The 17,995-nt window shown below is 39.2% G+C and overlaps 1 protein-coding gene across 5 annotated transcripts; it reads left to right on the top strand.

Annotated features, from left to right (window-relative positions):
- The first annotated feature begins 24 nt into the window (after window positions 1–24).
- On the top strand, window positions 25–17,457 carry INTS12 (integrator complex subunit 12). Of its 5 annotated transcripts, none has more exons than XM_030492390.1 (8): window positions 25–155; window positions 4,154–4,260; window positions 5,903–6,066; window positions 8,074–8,223; window positions 8,765–8,952; window positions 12,741–12,900; window positions 14,278–14,430; window positions 16,507–17,457. In XM_030492390.1, the coding sequence occupies exons 3-8, from the start codon at window positions 5,911–5,913 to the stop codon at window positions 17,086–17,088; spliced, it is 1,389 nt and encodes a 462-aa protein (XP_030348250.1). In that variant the 5' UTR covers window positions 25–155; window positions 4,154–4,260; window positions 5,903–5,910; the 3' UTR covers window positions 17,089–17,457. The 5 variants fall into 5 exon arrangements, with proteins under 5 accessions (XP_030348250.1, XP_030348253.1, XP_030348252.1 ...); XM_030492393.1 differs by having other exon boundaries at window positions 41–155; window positions 4,157–4,239; XM_030492392.1 differs by having other exon boundaries at window positions 43–155; window positions 4,154–4,239.
- Window positions 17,458–17,995: the final 538 nt, after the last annotated feature.

The following is a 17,995-nucleotide window of genomic DNA, read 5'->3' as shown; positions in this document are numbered from 1 at the left end:
CGGCCGCTTCCGCCCTGGCTCCGCCCCTTCCTGCGAGCGCGCCTCGCCGGGCACCGCCTCGCCCGGAACCGCTGTGTTGGGGCTCTGGTTGCGCGGAGGGCAGCGGCGCGGCGGCGGACCTGGCTGCAGGCGGGGCGTCCCTATCCTGCTGCCCGGTAAGAGCGGGGAAGAGGGAGGCTGGGGTAAGGACAGTTCGTATGTACACCTGAAGTCCGTTGTGCCCCGCGGGTGCTGCCGCCCCTCTTGCCGGCGTCTGAAGGGACGGTGCTCCCCGCGCACGCCCGGTGCCGCGGCCTCGGAGAGGAAGAGCGGGCCGGGCAGTAACGGGAGCGGGAGGGTCCCCGGAGCCGCGCTGGGGGCTCTGCCGGGGCCTCGGGGCAGCGTGTCTGGCACTGAGCCGTGCGGAGCTGCGCAGTCCGCTCCTGGGAGGGAGGATATTTTGGTGGTAAAAGGTAGTGGCGTTTTGCTCTTTTAAGCGTTTTGTCTTTATAGAGTTACTTTCCGTCATTCTTAAACGGAAAGTCAGGGAGAAATTTGCAGCAAGGATGTTGCAAAGGATCGGGTGGTGGCTTTGGTGTCACAAGCTTTAACTAAAGCTTGGTTCTTCCACCGAGAAATCACCGGGAGAATGATATCTAGGGAATGTGTTAACCTGATAAATTTCAGTAGGCGTCGAATTAGGCAAAGGTGAAAACAATAATGAACATACAATGTTTACCAGTGATTTGAACCAACGGAGAGTGACATCTGTTTAAACAGCGACATCTGTTTAAACAGCATCTTCAGGTCCATTTTTGCAGAATATTGAAGCTTGGTGGTAGCAGGCATTAGCAAATCTCAGTTGCGTATGTTTATCTCATTTAATTGAATAAATGCCTTTTCATAACCCTGATTTTTTATGGCAACACAACTGTTCATGAGAACAAAAGCTACTGTCATCTTTGAAAGGCCATGAGATTGGGGGAGATCTCCCAAGACTGCAGAAAGGCAAATCTTACATTTGTCTGCAAGAAGGACAATACAGAGAACTATGGGCTGGTCAGCCTCACTCCTTGCACCTTCATGAGGAAGCCATTTGTAGGCATAAGAAGGTGGTGACTGGGGATAGCCAGCTTGGGATCTGCCAAGGGTAGATCATGCCTGACCAATTGGCTTGTCCTCTGAGACAAAATAACGAGATCTGAAGGTGAAGGGAGAGTGTTGGATGTCATCTGCTGTAGACTTAAGGGGATCTAATGGATGCCTTTATATACTGAAGAGAAGATAGAGCCAGTCTTTCTACTCATGTGGACTGCAGGGGAACAACAGACAGCAGAAGTTACAGCTTCCAGTTCAAAGTAAGGAAATTAGGACAGTCAGGCATTGGGACAGGTGTCCCAGAAGGTTTGTCACATTCCTGTCTTTAGAAGTTTTCAAGATCCAGCTGAACAAAGCCCTGTGCAAGCTGGTCTGAATGCAGTGTTGACTTTGTTTTGAGCAGGAGATTGCACAGGGTGACCGCTTGTGCTTCTCCAATCTGAATGATTCTGTGATTCTTAAATAATGTGCTGTTTATGAGAAAATAGCAAATACAGGGTACTAGTTCAGTCTTAGAAATTTTGGATAAACAAGTTACTGTGATACTGATTGAACTATTAAAAGTACAGTATAAAATACACAGTAAAATAGAATGTAAAATGAAGGATAGCAGTTCTAGTAACTCCATAGCAGATTTTTGTCCAGTCTTCTAAAAGTCTTTGAGAAGATGTCAGATAAATAAGAGCTGATTAATACAGTTGTTCTGATTAATACAGTTGTCTAGACTACTACAGTGATATGTGAAATTAATTATGGTCATAAGTGAAATTAATTATTAGTGAACACAGTTCAGCGCACTGGGAGAAATTCTGTGCTACTCATTCATGTTACTGGGTTTTAAGTTAACTGCTACAGATGTTGAAGGTAGTTGAAGAGGGTATGTGAGTGAAAGTCCTTTTAATCTTCAGTGTCAGAGAAAAAAGAAAGCATTGCTGAGTTTATAAAGAATGGGTTTTATAATAGCATTGCAATGTAAATTGAAGGTGTGCACTTCCTTGAAAAAATATCTTAAATTGTATACCTGTCTCAGAAATAGGAGTTCAGAAATAGGTGGATGAAAATATGGTCATATCTGAAAATGTAATATGAGTAGATCCATTTAACTGAAAGTTATGATGAATAAGATAGTACATGTTTAGGCATGCAAAATAATAGCTGTCAAATAAATGAAATGAAAGGGACTCTTACACCCTGGAAATCTAACAAGTCTATTAAATTGGAAGGCCGCATATTCTGCATAGTGCTCAATCAAGCTTGTATGTATTTGGCAGAAGAAAATAGTATGCTCAAGAAATGAGAAACTCAAAATATTCATAGGTGTTTTAACAGTAACAACCCACTAATTAATGTTTTTCCCCCACAGGGATTTAAACCACATAGAGTAGCCCTCATTGGAAGGTTGCTCCATGATTGTCCATTATAGGATTTTTAATATTATCTCAGATACTTCAGAGGGTTTTGTTACCTTATATCTTGTCTATCCATCATCAAAAAGTTCTTATACAATAGTGAAGAAGTGTCAAACAGACACCTATGTTAAGAAATATCATAGAATCATGGAATGGTTTGGGTTGGGAAGGACCTTAAGATCATCTAGTTCCAACCCCTCTGCCATGGGCAGGGACACCTCACATTAGACCATGACACCCAAGGCTCTTTTCAACCTGGCCTTAAACACTGCCAGGGATGGGGCATTCATCACTTCTTGGAGCAACCCATTCCAGTGCCTCACCACCCTCAGTGTAAAGAACTTCTTCCTTGTATCTAACCTGAACTTCCCCTGTTTAAGTTTGAACCCATTACCCCTTGCCTTATCACTACAGTCGCTGATGAAGAGTCCCTCTCCAGCATCCTTGTAGGCCCCCTTCAGATACTGGAAGGCTGCTATGAGGTCTCCACGCAGCCTTCTCTTAATGGGTTAATACTTGGTTGCAAGAGGGTGCGCTCGAGTTCCTGTCCCTGCTCCATGAGTTGCCTTCGTGTTCCTTTCAGTTACTGCTTTGTGCAAAGCCACTTCTCCTCTGGGTTGAAGGATTATTACACAGTGCTCTGATCTTAGAGCTGCATTATCCAACTGCTACACAAAAGACATCATCCTACTCACTTTTTTTCCTATTTGTTTTTTCCTAAGCTATATTTGAATTGTCTTCTGTACAAAGATTCCACTTCAACAAGAAAATCAAGGAGTCCTCTTGCACAGAATAACATATGGCATCATTGTTAAAACACTGTACTCCTGCTCCAAGGCTATCAAGTTGCTATATGCCGACTTCACCACCAGAGGAGCAGTTTATGAATGAAAACATGAATGAGTATAATTGGATCTTAGGTTTATAAGTGTCAAACCAGTGTTCTGATCTGTAAACATGTGGAAAATGCCACTAGCAAAAGCAATAATTTGCCTTTTGGACCAGGCCAGGTATTGGTATTAGCCTGATAGATAGTTGTGTCAATCAATTTACTTTTTTTTTTCAATTATGCCAATTTTAAGACAGCTATTGATGTGTTCATCTTTCCATTAAATATACTTACCTTCTTTAGCTTACAGTAGATTTTAATTTTAAAATATATGCCTAAACTGAGTGTACTTGAGCTGTTCAATAACAGCTGTTTAATAAGCCCAGTTGCCTCTCTTCTTACAAGAAATTTCTTGTGATGTGTTAGTTAGAACTGCAGTAGCCTATGATATTATAATTTACCCTTAGGAATAGAGAAAGAATTGCTGCTACTTCATATGCAAATAAAAGAAATACTGAGAACGTTTCTGAAATTTGGGGTGTAACAGTTCCTTTACAATATATGTCTTTAAAAAGATAGAGCTAGAAATAAATCTGGGAAGTGTTACCTTCAGAAAGATGAAAATGGAATTAATTTGGTTACACTTGCTCTCTAAATACTACACGTATCCTGAATTGGCTGCTAATGACTATTGAGGCTGCCTGTTCCTTACATACACAAGCGTATATTCCTGGAAGAAGCCATAGAAAAGAACCTGAAAGGGTTTTGGATTTTTTTTTAACAGGGAATTATTCCACATTTCTGAAGTTATTGTTTTAATTTTACTATTTTCATTCAGCAGAGGATTTAGCAGAGTCCTAACTTAAGAAGTGGAAGAGAGAACCTACCCACAGAACTCGGGAGCAACCTGAAAATTTATCAGAGGTAGATGCATTAAAAAAGAGGGTATGTGCTTTCCATGCATGTTGAATTCACTTATTGTAATCATCAAAGAGAGACTGAATTGTCTGGATGGGGCTCACACCACAGTCTCTGCTTGGTCATTGAAAAAGCAGGGTAGCCGGTGTGCGGTACTTACTGGAAGTTCTGTGGCCACCAGAACGTGATTTGACAAGTAGCAAAGATTGAGGAAGAGAGAAGAGACTCTTGAAGAGGATTCTTAGCTCTCTGCTGGGTCCGTTGATAAAATCCCTATGAAGTCTGCTGTATGTCAGACTCCTTGATGCTTTCAGTCCAGTGATTCTCTGGTGTCTTGTAAAAGCTCAGCATGAGATAAAGGTTCCTGGAGACTTCTAGGCAAGTGCTGAGCAAGCAGGCTGCCACTGCTGGTGTTTTGGCCAGAGAGGTAAAAGTTCACTGCCTTGAATATCAAAAGGAATTCATCAGACAAAACCTTGGAAGCTCCAGCTGAACAAGCTGTCCAGGCAGTGCTTTTGAGCAGAACTGATAAAAGCCTTTTCAAGAACATCTTCTAGATTACTGTATTAAAACAAAACCAACCAAACAAACAAACAAAACCAAACAACAACAACAACAAACCCCCCACCCAAAAAAACCCACAAACAAAAAAAAATCCAACAATAAACCACTGAAATGTCCTGATGTGTTTCAAATGAGATTTGAAGGGATTATTAACAATACCACTTCTCAACCATTTTGGAAGAGAGCAGGAAAATTTCCTTCCCAGGTTATATCTTAAATTATTAATTGTTAATTCCTGATTGAGTTAGAGAGCTATCTGTCTTTGTAGGGACAATTTCTGATGTAAATGGACTACAGTAGAGCTTCCATAGAGAAAACTCTGGAGTGTAGGAATGTATCGCTGTGAACCAAACTTCTTTTTTCTTTTTTCTTTTTTTTTTTTTTTAATCTGACTTTTTCCTCACTTTATTCCATTTACATTAACACTGTGGCATCTTAGAGCTCTGGATAATCATTACTTGATATGAAAATCTGTTACAAGGGGACTTGGATAAATCACAGTCTGACTTATAAACTTGCTCACTGTTTCAGCTAAATTTAAAAATGGACAATAATTTTTTTCCCAGATTTTGAATAGAAATGTAAAATCATATACTAGCTGGTTTATGTATCTTATATTGTATGTTACAGTGAACTGTTCTTTTCAGAAGTATCAAAAGTTATTTTTTCTTCAAGTAAGAGATTTTCCTTTGTTATTAAGTGAGCAACTAGCTAAAAATCACTGTATGTGCAAATAATGTTAAGGAGAAGGGTAGTAATTGCTTTTCTTGAAGTTTACACTTACTTTACACGCTTTTCAATATTCTGTACTTACGGAATATCAAGAATAGGGAATATTTGTACCATGTATGAAAGTATGATGAGTTTATTGTCTGAACATCAGATATGCCAAAGAATGAGTTTGACATAATTTTGGATATAAAGCCAAATGCAAGTTCTGCAGCTCTGAGGTTCGCCATCAGTCATTTTCTAATGATAATTAATTCACCTGTCATCCTTGCTGTGATTTAATATAATTTCAATGAAAAAAAATATATGAGATAGTTAGCCACATGCTGTTTGAGTTATGCTGCATATAAGTTGTCATTATTTTTCTTCTCCGAAGATAACACTATGGCTGCTACAGTGAACTTGGAGCTTGATCCCATTTTTCTGAAAGCCCTGGGCTTCTTGCATTCGAAGAGTAAGGACTCTGCTGAAAAGCTGAAGGCACTTCTTGATGAGTCCTTGGCCAGAGGAACTGACTCAACCTATCGTCCATCTCAGAAGGTATTGGTATTAGAGAGCATGTATTTTTTGTATGCCTTTTTAAAGCTCCTGCTATTCCTGGTCTATCTTCTACAGCTGAAAACTTCAAAGAGAATCAGAAATTAAGGAAAAGATAAAAGTAATTATGGAATATTCATATTCATCATTCCCCTTTTATGCAGCATAATCCATTCAATTAAAGTTAATGGGAAGAAAAAACCTCTTTACCTCTTTAGTGTTCCAAGACCTGTAAGAGGTATTCACTACTATATTGCAAGTGTCATGATTTTGTAATAGTACTCTTTGTACTCACTTTTATATCAGTTTTGTCATTTTTGTTTATAAGCTATCATACACACTACCTAAGGTGAACCCCAAAATATGTATTTCTCCAGTTACAATCAGAGCTAAAAGGTCTTTAAAATGGAGATTATTTCTGCCGCAGATCAATATGCAACAAAACAAGCTATTTACTGATAAAGCTGGATCTCTTTTCTTGAAATTCTGCTGATGAAGTCATATGAGAATGAAGAACACCAAATGGTTCAACGCAGAAATGATTTGCAGGCTGAAACCATTGCCATCAAATGGATAAACATTATTTTTCATCTCCTGGAAATCACTAAACACCTGCTAGAGAGAATATTTGAAGCTGAGATTAGTATATGGAAATAACCAAGCAGGGAGATCCTCATATTGCTGCAGATTGCCATATGGATAATGAGGTAGTGTTCTCCCTTAGGATGCCTAGAAGTCAGCCTGGTATGTTCAAATGATGGTCTGTACACTGATACATTAGTAATATTTCATTTCTACCCGTACATGGTTCCAAATAACTAAAAGGCATTATTACTGTTACAGCATACATCATGCTTATACTGTTTGGTCTAACTCCTTTCTATTCAAACTGTTAACTCCCTGAAACCTAAACTGCAGTTCCTTCTAACTCAGGTCTCAAAACTCTCATATGCCCTCTATGTCAGAACTCAAAGAAGCATTAGTTTGTGGTTTAAAGAGGAAGCAGGGAGCCAAATGATAGTGCAGAGAGGCTTGGAAGCCAATTCTAATAACAGCTTGGCTGGTAATTGCCTGTCCTTAGGTGAGACTGAAGCTCAGGCCAGAGGAAGAAATCTTTTGTTCTCCTCTTTTCAGTGTGTCTCCAGTATCAGCTGGACTGTAAAGCTCAGAAATGGAAAAAAGCACAAGAATTCCTTTCCTTGCATTCTCAGGCTGCAGGATTAATTTATGGTTGACCATGAAATCCAAGAACAGAGTAAGGAGCACAGGATTACCACTGTTGAGCAGATGAGGAAATCCGTTTCCAACTCTGGATGCAACAGGAAGTCAGCAAACTTGCCAGAGATGGGGCTGAAGCTCAGGGCTCAGAACCTGTCCCAGTATACAGCAGAGAATTACTCCTTTCTTACCCAGCTGGGAGGAAGGGGAGGTACCTTGCTTATGCGCATTGGTGTGATTAATTAATTACTCATTTACAGACTTACTTGCTTCTTATCCATTGCTGACACTAATGTGTCATTAGTAAGATCTATAGGTTTCTGTTGAGAGCTAAATCTCTTAATTGGATAGGTGAATATGGACTGAGATTAAGCAGAGGTCAGTGTTTTTCTCCATGAGGGAATGAAGTATTGATGCCTAGTGACATCAGATGTCAACTTAAGTTTTCAGCTTATATGGAATTTTGACCTCAGAATTATCTGAAAATTTATGTTCATTATCTCTTTGAATTTTAAAAGCAGAAAAGTGTTGCTTTTTATAATAATGTTCCAAAGAGGATCTGGTTTTGGAAAAGGAGACCATTTCCTTTGGAAGGTGAGTGAAGAGGAGGTTTTAATAATTGCAGCTTAAACACACTAATTTGTCGATGTGATATGAAAATATTGAAGAAATGTTAAATCGATGATCAGTGATGTATGACATGTTGTTTGTCTATCCTGTTATCTAACTAATTGCAAACTAGGAATTAACTGAAATGTAGGGTTTGCCTTCAATTTTTGTTTCTGTTTTTAGGAAGTAGAGCAACCAAAAGTGTCTGTTACCAAACCTATTTCCAGTAAGCAAGAGCCTAAAACTTCTAGTTTGCCTTCTGGCAACAACAATGGCAAGCCCACTGCATCAGAAAAGGTGAAAAAAGAAGCAGAAAAGAGGTCTGCTGATAAAGTAAGTAATTTTTGTTCAAAATAACTTGGTTAATAAACTTGAAGGTGTTTTAGACAAAAGCTCTCCTTTTTAACCTGTGTAAGTCAACTCATCTGATGGTGCATAGCCTGTGAGCTGTGTTATCCAGTCACGTTGCCATTTAAGCAATCCAACAGAAGTCATAATTAGTCTGTGAATGTTTTCTCTGCTCATTGCAGGGGGTTTGGACTAGATGACCTTTAAAAGGTCCCTTCCAACTCAAACCATTCTGAGATCCTATGTGTTAAATATCCTGGTAATCAGAGGTTACTGGTATGTAGCAAGATGAAATGTGGGATTCCCAAAACTTTTTTAGCGATGTTGAGGTGAAGTACAAAAAGTGGACTTGAGCTTCTAGTTCATAAATATTTTGAGGAAAATACATATCTAAGGAAAATGTTTTGTGTATGCTGTGTAAAGTACATCTTCTTATACTGCTAACCTAATTGTTCCAGTCATTTTTTCATTTTAATAATATCCATTAGCTTGTTGCATTTTCACATTCTGTGTGTGTGTGTAATAGATAAAAGGGGATTCCACTGAAGGAGCCGATACACCAAAGAAGCCCAGAGTAGAGAAGCCAGAGGCTCGTTCTTCTCCTATTACGGTTCAGACAAGCAAGGATTTGTCCATGCCTGATTTGTCTAGCTTTGAGGAAACCAGTGCTGATGACTTTGCTATGGAAATGGGATTAGCCTGCGTTGTTTGCAGGTCAGTCAACATTGCTTCATTGAAATTGTCACCTTTTTTTGTTGTTGTTGTGTACTATTGAGTTAATACTTCCTGTAGTTTTTATTCTAGAAATCACTTAAGCTCATATCCAAAATTAATAATACATTTAAGTAGCCTTCATGAATAAGAATGGTTTCTTAAAAATGGAACCCTTAATGAGAAAACCAACTTTTCTTCTTCAGGAAAAGGCTAAGTGTCGAATAAAATAACTAGACATGATGCAAACCTATCATGACAAATACTAATTTTTAATTATTGGAAAACAAGTTAAAATATTAATAGGCAATGATAAGCATTTTTTAAAGAATCAGTTGAAATGAAAACCTTTTTAAGAGGCATTATGAGATCAGTATGTGTTGGTCCTCTTCATAATCATTTGACAGTAGTTTACACGTAGCAATGTTTTTTCAGTTAATAGTGTAAATATGTCTTGCAGTCAAGGCAGGTTCTTCTTACTTTTCAGTAAGGGCTCTAAAATTGGATCTTAGTAGCCTTCTGCTAACAACACATTTAGTGTTAAGAGAAGCATAAAATACACTTTTGAATATCCACCTTGGCATCAAATCACATTAGGCTTTGGTTTCACAGATTATTTATATTCTTGTGTGTCCTCACTGCTGCCAAAAGGAACAGTTTGGCTATCCCAGTTGTACCTCCTTCGCTGTCCTGTTTGGGGGATGTATTACCCAGAAAGGTTTGTGATCAGCTGAGTCAGCTGCTGGATCAGCTCTCCACTTGGGTTTTTCAGTTAGGTTTCAGTCAGCTTAGTGTGTGTAAATGCTCATGCTGGCACATGTGTGGATGCAGGAATGGAGAGCCGGGACAGAGATGAAGGTGGGACTGGGCTTTTGGTAGCAGTATGTATTTTAGTTCAGCTTAAGTCAGTTAGGAAACTACTTCATAACTTTGTTCTTCAGCCATTTCTATGGTCATTCCTGTTCTACAGATACAAAGGTGTCTCCAGTGCATGGAGGATAATTATTACAGCTAGTTATACTGTTAACCAGTCATGGACCAATGATATTTCATGTCCCATTATTCCCTTGTGTTAGCACAAATGTTTAATTTCTTATTATAGACATTGAAAAAGGAAGAACAGTTACAACATTTGAAATATTAAATATTCTTGCAAATTCCATTTTTGCTGTCTCCTAAAGGGGCAAAGTCATGTTCATTAGTATGTTAAAATGCTACTAAAACAGCATGCTATTAACTTATTTGGCAGGAGGGGAATAAAGAAAAGTTTTGTTTAGACAGTCTTGAGCTGCTGTGGGTTATTAATTCTGCATCTTCCCTGGCAAAGGAAAACATACAGGCATAATGAGAAATGACTGCAAAGCAAAAAAAGAAAATGCAACTACTGTGCCTACTGCGGCCAAGCTTTTTTGCTTTAAAAAGCACCGGCAAGGTATATGGTTCCATTAGCTATTCCATAATCGGCATATAACCAGGCAGCTGAAGGTGTTGCTTTGGGCTAGTCATGGTCACAAATTCATAGTGCTCTTTCAGAAGATACATCTATCCTGGCTAACTAAAATAGCTCTCATTAAGCTGGTGCAAAAGGAAGAAGCACAGCAGGGAAAGAACCAACCCATTAGAGAGGGGCTGGCCACAGCCACCCACCACTCAGGCTTTGTTTTCATTTTACATGAAACCTGCTGGAACTGATGTCATGTGGTTCTCAATCTCCAGCTCATGCTGGACAGGATGTTGTTTGGAGTACTCATGCTTCAGACTTTCCAAATCCAGCACGCTAGTTAGACAGTATTCCACTATTTACTGCTCAGCAGTCAACATGTGGGCCCTCTTTGGGGTTGGCAATCTTAAATCGAATTTTTAACATCCCAATAAATAGGAAATATAAAAGCACTTTGTAAAATAACTCAAGTATGAGTAGTATTTAGAAAATTAGATCTTTTAGTAACTCAATAAATTATTCAATCAATTGTGAATAAAAACATTGTGTCCGATTGCAGAGTAGGTGAGGTTCATAGCCAAAGAGTTTATTTTTTATGTTACGTAAGGTGGCAAATTAACAGGAACCCAGCTCTGGGTTCACAAATGCAAAGAGCACATCTGAATATTAGCTGTTCCTTTTTTATAGATATAAAAACTAGAGACGTTAAATATTTCTTCAAGATTTGCCAAGTGTCAGATGTATTTTTGTAGCGATTAAGAGTATCAAATGTTGATGCCTGTGGTGTTTTTCTTCTTTTACACCAAGTTAGTCATAAGGAGAGAGCGAGTATTAAAATAGCTCTAATACCTGCAGATCTTAGAAAAACAAGACTCGCCAGTTACATGGCTCCTCAGTTATAAATACTACATGCAATTTGCAGGTGATAGTGAACTCTGTCTCTCAAAAAATACCCCAAAATATGTCTTTTAAAAAGCCTGGTTTTGAAAGAACAACCTTATTTTTTATGAATATTTTCTTTGTTTATTTGTTTTCTGAAGGTAAAAAATCATTAGATTTGTTTCTCTGATATATAATTTTAAAATTACTCCAGTTTAACTTGTTTCTGGGCATGAAGAGTTCATGGTTTTTTAATCAGTCTGGAATTGTCCTTTGTAATTTTAAAACAGGGTGAATATCTCCCCTGGAGACTTGGGGTTGAAACATCACTGCTTTGTTCTGACCCAATTTACTTAGGAATGAGAAACAAATATGGCTTTTTGAAATACCCTGTGTCTAAAATAATGGGCCCTGGAATTTCAGAAAGGTTTCTCCCTCTCTTTTTAAGTAACCCCTTTAAAAGAGAAATATTTCTTAGCAAATGCTGTAGTATCCATATGGACAATGCCTTCAGATTTCATTTTCCTGTTACATAAAAAAATAAGGGATTACCTTTCCCCACCCATCTACAAATAGAGTTTCCATGGTTACCTGGATACTTGCTCCTTGGGGATATGAGCAAAAGCAGCTTAGCAATTAAATAGCTTGATTTGTCATCTGAAAGACAAAATCATAAGGAAAGTGGTATTTGGCTAATTCACAGACATATTCCCAGTCATGCGTGTATCACTAATTTGTCATTTATACAGCATGATTACTTTCACCAGAGGCCCACACAAAGTGAAGTCCTCATCACCAGCTTACATGTTTGCTTCAAGGCAGGACTGCACAGTTAATCCTTTCTATTCCATCTTTCCATGATTTTGGTATTATCTCGAATTCCAGTGTCTGTCTGTGTAGTAGGGACCAAAAGGGTAGCTACTAAAATACCTTTAAAGTTACTAAAATATCTACACAGCTCAGATGATGATGGTTTTAAATCCTGTAGCAGAAAGCACTCTTACAGGCTTGTCATTGAGAAATATTTGTTCTTGAACTGTATTGCTCTACAGCCTATAGCAAAATTATCCAAATGTATACTAGGCCTTCATATGCTAACATAATGAGTAAGTCAGAATTGGTATACAGTGAGGTACCCATAAAACGCCCAGGTGAAGTAAAGCGGGTGAGACATTTCTAATACAAAAATCAAGCAGGGAAATCAAAAGTGTCATATACACATGTTTAATAGTATAGAAGTTTTAGATTTTCTTGAAAGAAATTACCTTAAAAAAATACAAACTTTCTAAAATATTTGTTGGGAAGAACTCGCACAAGACGGAAAGGAATATTTCATTTGCCCCAGGTAGAAAATATAAGTGAAAGCAAAAATATTTTTAGTTTTTATCATAAGCCTTGCAAAATTTGCAACAATTGGATAATCCTTGAAGTGCTTTCTTCTATAATATGTTCTCAACTATTTGCTCTGCAGGCAAATGACAGTTATTTCTGGGAATCAGCTAGTGGAGTGTCAGGAGTGCCATAATCTCTACCACCAGGATTGCCATAAACCTCAGGTGACAGACAAGGAAGCGAATGATCCTCGACTTGTATGGTATTGTGCCCGCTGTACCAGGCAGATGAAAAGAATGGTAGGAGTCAGTTTTTTGTCTTGCATGACTCTATTTGAATACAGCAGGCTATTTCTGATCCATAAGAGTATTTTATGGATTGCAGAAATCTTTGGAAGCATGTTGGAGAACAATTTTTCTCAGCAGTGTTTCCCTTGCTGCAGCTGTGTTTTTTAATGTAGCATCTCAAAGAGTGTTCTGTAATGTGCTTCTTAAACAAAGCTTTTTAAAAAGCAGAAGTTAAGAAGAGTGAAATAGGATTATTTCCTACCTGCTATGCAGCAGTTTAAAACTTCTTTTTTATTTCAGGTTTTAGTACGTGTCTACCAAATAGCCCTACAGGTTTAGTTTTCTTCTCAGATATGGACAGGAATGGTTGTTTTCCTGTGAGCCAAGACCGCAAATTTCATTCCAAATATTAACACTCAACAGGAGTGTTTTCAGGCTCAACAACAAGCTGAGGGTAGCACATTCCAGGAAATAACTTCCTTTATTTTGATTGATCTGTGTGTTAATTTCTTGACTAAATAGACTAATTATTCCTGATCCCACAGGAATCCCACTCATTGCATTGTGAGAAAAAAACAACAGAGTAAGAAAGCATCTTTGGCTGCAGGAAACATTAACCATTAGTTCACATGACTTTAGTTTTGACACTTTAAAATCAAGCCTTTTATACAGAAGAAAGTGTGTTCTGTTTTGGAACTGTTCTATGACAACTTAGCAAATTGTTACCTGTTGAAATGGCTCTACTAAGAAACTAGAGAAGGCATCCATGTAAGATCCTAGCCTGGAACTTAACATCACTGACTGAAATACATGATTATTCTGATGATCATCAGGCCTTTGAACTCAGAGGAATGTTTGCCTGAGGTCAGTTACTGCACAGGGTAGCCATTGCAGCCATTCAGCATTTGCCTTCAATCTGCCCTTTATTTTTCTCCTTTCAGCATAAATTCCACCATTTTACCTGCCACTTCTTAGCAGACTTTTGCAGCCTGCGTCTCAGTACTGATGGATTATACCCCTGTCTTCCTCAGAATTGCTTGTCTTTGCCTTATTTCTGTGAAGGCCCAGTGCTTTCCTGTTCCCTACATGCCAACACTGCCTCTCTTTCCATGCTGAAATAGCAAGTCCTATTCAATATCTTTTTTTGGATGGACCTCATCCCCAGTACCGTAATCAGCACTACTTCCACATCCCCTATTCCCTTATTTCTCAGGCACCGTTCAGCTTGAAATTTTACAGGCTAGATTACAATTTTATAATGCTCATGCTTTTTGCTAACAGTGAAACCACTGATTGTTAATGCTAACCATTGACCAAACAGTCAATGTTGCAGGGCCTATACCTAATTTGGTTTGGGTTTGTTTTGGTTTTCTCCTACCACTTATACAGGCTCAGAAGACACAAAAGCCACCTCAAAAACCAGCTCCTGCAGTGGTTTCAGTTGCACCAGCTGTGAAGGATCCACTGGTCAAGAAGCCAGAAATTAAGTTAAAACCTGAGACCCCAACAACTTTTCTAGCATTTAAGAGAACAGAAGTCAAGGTAATGTAATTTAAATTTTCCAGAGGAAGAGTTTACATTTCACTGCATATATTATAATTTTTTCAATTATATTATGTATTTTTAGTTATATTTTATCTTCATAAATGTGTACTAGCAGCCCAGTCATATCTTGGACTGCCCAGCCATAATCTTGGACAAAAGGTTAAGGGAGGTGATTCTCCCCTATGCTTGGTTAGCATGAGACTCTACCTGAAGTACTACGTTCAGCTCTGGGCCTCCCAGCATATGACAGTCGTGAACTTGCTCAAGCGGGTCTAGAAGAGGGCCACAAGGATGATCAGGGGACTGGAGTATCTCTGCTGTGAAGAGAGTTGGGCTTGTTGAGCCTGGAGAAGAAAAGGCTTCACAGAGACCTTATGGCAGCCTTCCAATACCTAAAGGGAGCCTACTGGAAAGATGGGGAGGGACTCTTTGTCAGGGAGTGTAGAGATAGGACAAGAGACAGAGATTTAGACTGAAAGAGGGTAGATTTAGCTTAGATATTAGGAAGAAATTTTTTACTGTGAAGGTGGTGAGGCACTGGAACAGGTTGCCCAGAGAAGTTGTGCATGCCGCTGTGGACACTGGGAGTGCCCAAGGCCAGGTTGGACAGGGCTTTGAGCAACCTGGTCTAGTTTCTTAGTAGTGGCATCATCAGAACGGATGATGATCTTTAAGGTGCCCTCCAACCCAAGTAATTCCGTGATTCTATGAATTTCTCTCTGTGGTCCAATAACATATTCATGTTTTGATAGTTTCATAGTTTGAAGGTTTCTCCTCATGATAATAGTGAACTTGGCAGTGCTGAGTTAATGGTTGGACTTGATGATCTTGAAGGTGTTTTCCAGCCTAGACAGATGATTCTGTAATAGGGAAACTAGCTGACTCTGTAAGATTTAATTTAAGAGGTGTCTGCTGCTTACATATGTTGCCTCATGTTTCTGTTTCTCCAAGTTATTTAATAAATATTGTCACAGATTGGCCAAAGCTGGTAAACCAGAAGCAGTGTAATAAATAACACAGCATGACTCTTACCTAGGAAAACACATCTTTAAGTCAGAATTAAAGCAATTATTCATGTGCTCAAAGTTATGTTTGCCATTGCTCTGCCTGGGTGCAAACCATCATGAGTAATATGATGGCTATTGCTTAAGCACTTACACTTATGAATAACTTTTTTCACCTTAGTAGAGTTATTTATGTGCCTAAATGGGTTGTAAGAGTGAGGCCTGGTTTCATCCGTCATCTTTACTGTTTAGAAGCTGTCTGGATGTATTATGGAAGGGGTATTACTTGAACAGAGGAATTTAATTTCCGCTTTGACTCTGCTGTTTGGCGTGACTCTAGTGTAGTATTTCAACTGTGTATTATCCCCACCTGAAAACTGGGGATGATAGGGTTTAAGGTGTGGAAACTGCAGTTAGTGTGTATAGATCTTTGTACAGAAGGAAAGAAGTGTTTGCAATAAGTTTGTCTTCTGCAGTATCTGAATGGATAGACTACAGGAAAAAAGTCCAGTGCCTTTTCAATTCTATCCATGGTACAGGCTGCTAAGAACCAAGAGGAGGGAAGGGAAGGAAATTAAAAAGTTTAGACACTGCTACTTTGACCAAAAGACTAATAAATGCAGTACTTAATTGCTCAGTGTCTGAATTTTGCCTGAGCATTTGTCATCTTGTTAAAAAGTGACACCAGGTAACGACAGTAGAAACAAAATCAAAGGTGGTGGCTTGCCTCCCTTTTTTACACTTCACAAATTTGGGCTTTTTGTAGTTACTTCAGCTAAACCATCTTTTAGAGTTTATGGGGGGATCACCCATATTGTAGCCTGCTAACCGTATAGAGGAAAAAGAAGAAAATGCAATACTGCCTTTTTGTGGCTGGGAAATTAAAAGTTGGCTGTGCCTGGCATCCTTTTCTTTTCTTGTTAATACTTTTAACTGTAGTGATCAGTGATGAATTATTATTCACTGGGTGTTCCTTGGAAAAGAACTGAAACAGAAGCTTGATCTATTTCTGCTGTGATGTGTTAGACAAATAGATGCTACTGTAGTAAGAATGCTTTATTTATTCTAGACCTCAGCAGCAATTTCGGGGAACTCGGCCAGTACAAGTGTTTCCTCTTCAGCAACCAGTGGCCTTACGGGATGGGCTGCTTTTGCAGCCAAAACCTCCTCTGCCAATCCATCAACTGCCAAACTAGGATCAACAGCACAGAGCGCCAGTGGGAAACCTGCAGCTTCTTCAAATAACCAGAAACCTGTGGGTTTGTCAGGATTGGCAACTTCCAAAACAGGACTAGGGTCAAAAATAGCTTCTGCCAACAACAGCACAAACCCTGTTCAGCTGAAACCTCCTCCACCTCTGACACTGGGGAAAACCACTCTCAGCCGTTCGGTAAGCAGCGACAATGTCAGCAAAGCAGGTCTTCCTAGTCCCAGCAGTACTGTGCCCAGCTCCAGCAGCCAGGTGAGCAGTGGGAATGGCAACAGTGGGACTGCAGGTAACAGCGGGGGCAGCGCAAGTAAAACCTCAGCAGATACTGGTAATCAGTCAACCTCCCTAAAAGGCCCAACTTCTCAGGAATCTCAGCTCAATGCTATGAAAAGGTTGCAAATGGTCAAGAAGAAGGCTGCTCAAAAGAAGCTGAAGAAGTAGTATGGCTGCTGGCTAATTTTGTCAGTTGTGTTCTGTGAAACAGCATCATTGGTGTTTTTCTTAAAGAAAATCGCCTAGTTACTGGACTGAAACAGTAGTCAAATTGGGGAAACCCAAAACCTATGTTATACAGGAGGTCAAACTTTGATAATCCTAGTATTCCTTCTGACTTTGCAAATCTGTGAATTGAATATATTGGAGGAATTCACTCCTGTTTTTTTAGCTCAAAGCACTGAAATGTGAAATTGTAAAAGTTGGGTATTTTGGAGTGTAAAAGAAAGAAAGATCTATGTGGACTCTTACTAAATTGAACTTACTGAAACTGTCATTCTTAAATGTTATTAATAAAAGTACTAGTAACCTGGGAAATCAGTGCTGCTTTTCTTTCATCCTGTTTTCCAATACTTAGAATGCTTCAGCTGTTCAGACTTGTCTATATTGTGCAGAGTTACCGTAAATGACACAGTTCCTTAGGGAAAAAATGTATTTTGTTTTAAACAATTTCAACAATTAGCTGTTTGAGTATTTCAAGTGGCCTGTTTTGGTTTTATACAGTGAGAAACTTCATGTGCCACTTGGTTGCAATTCTCTGAGGGAGGAGGATTAATAAGTGATTGTTAATCCTTTCTATTCTATCCTTCCATGATTCTGGTGAACCCCAGTCCAAGCTGTCCTTGAACACTTCCAGGGATGGGGCATGTGGATGAGTCTTTCTAAAGACACTACTGTCACCCTCTCCCCTGGGACCAGCTGGGGACACCGAGGTGGCTAACGTCAAGAAACAGCAGGTGCAGTCCTGCAGCTGAAGCAGCCATGCTTCCTCTCTGAGAAATGCCACCCTGTGCCCACAGCTTGCTTCTCCAACTCTTAGGTGTCGCACTCCCAGCTCATGCACTTTGAGTTTGTC

The sequence above is a fragment of the Strigops habroptila genome, chromosome 7, assembly GCF_004027225.2.
Source record: "Strigops habroptila isolate Jane chromosome 7, bStrHab1.2.pri, whole genome shotgun sequence".
NCBI classification, from domain to species: Eukaryota; Metazoa; Chordata; class Aves; order Psittaciformes; family Psittacidae; genus Strigops; species Strigops habroptila.
This window is presented reverse-complemented; position numbering and strand designations above follow the sequence as displayed.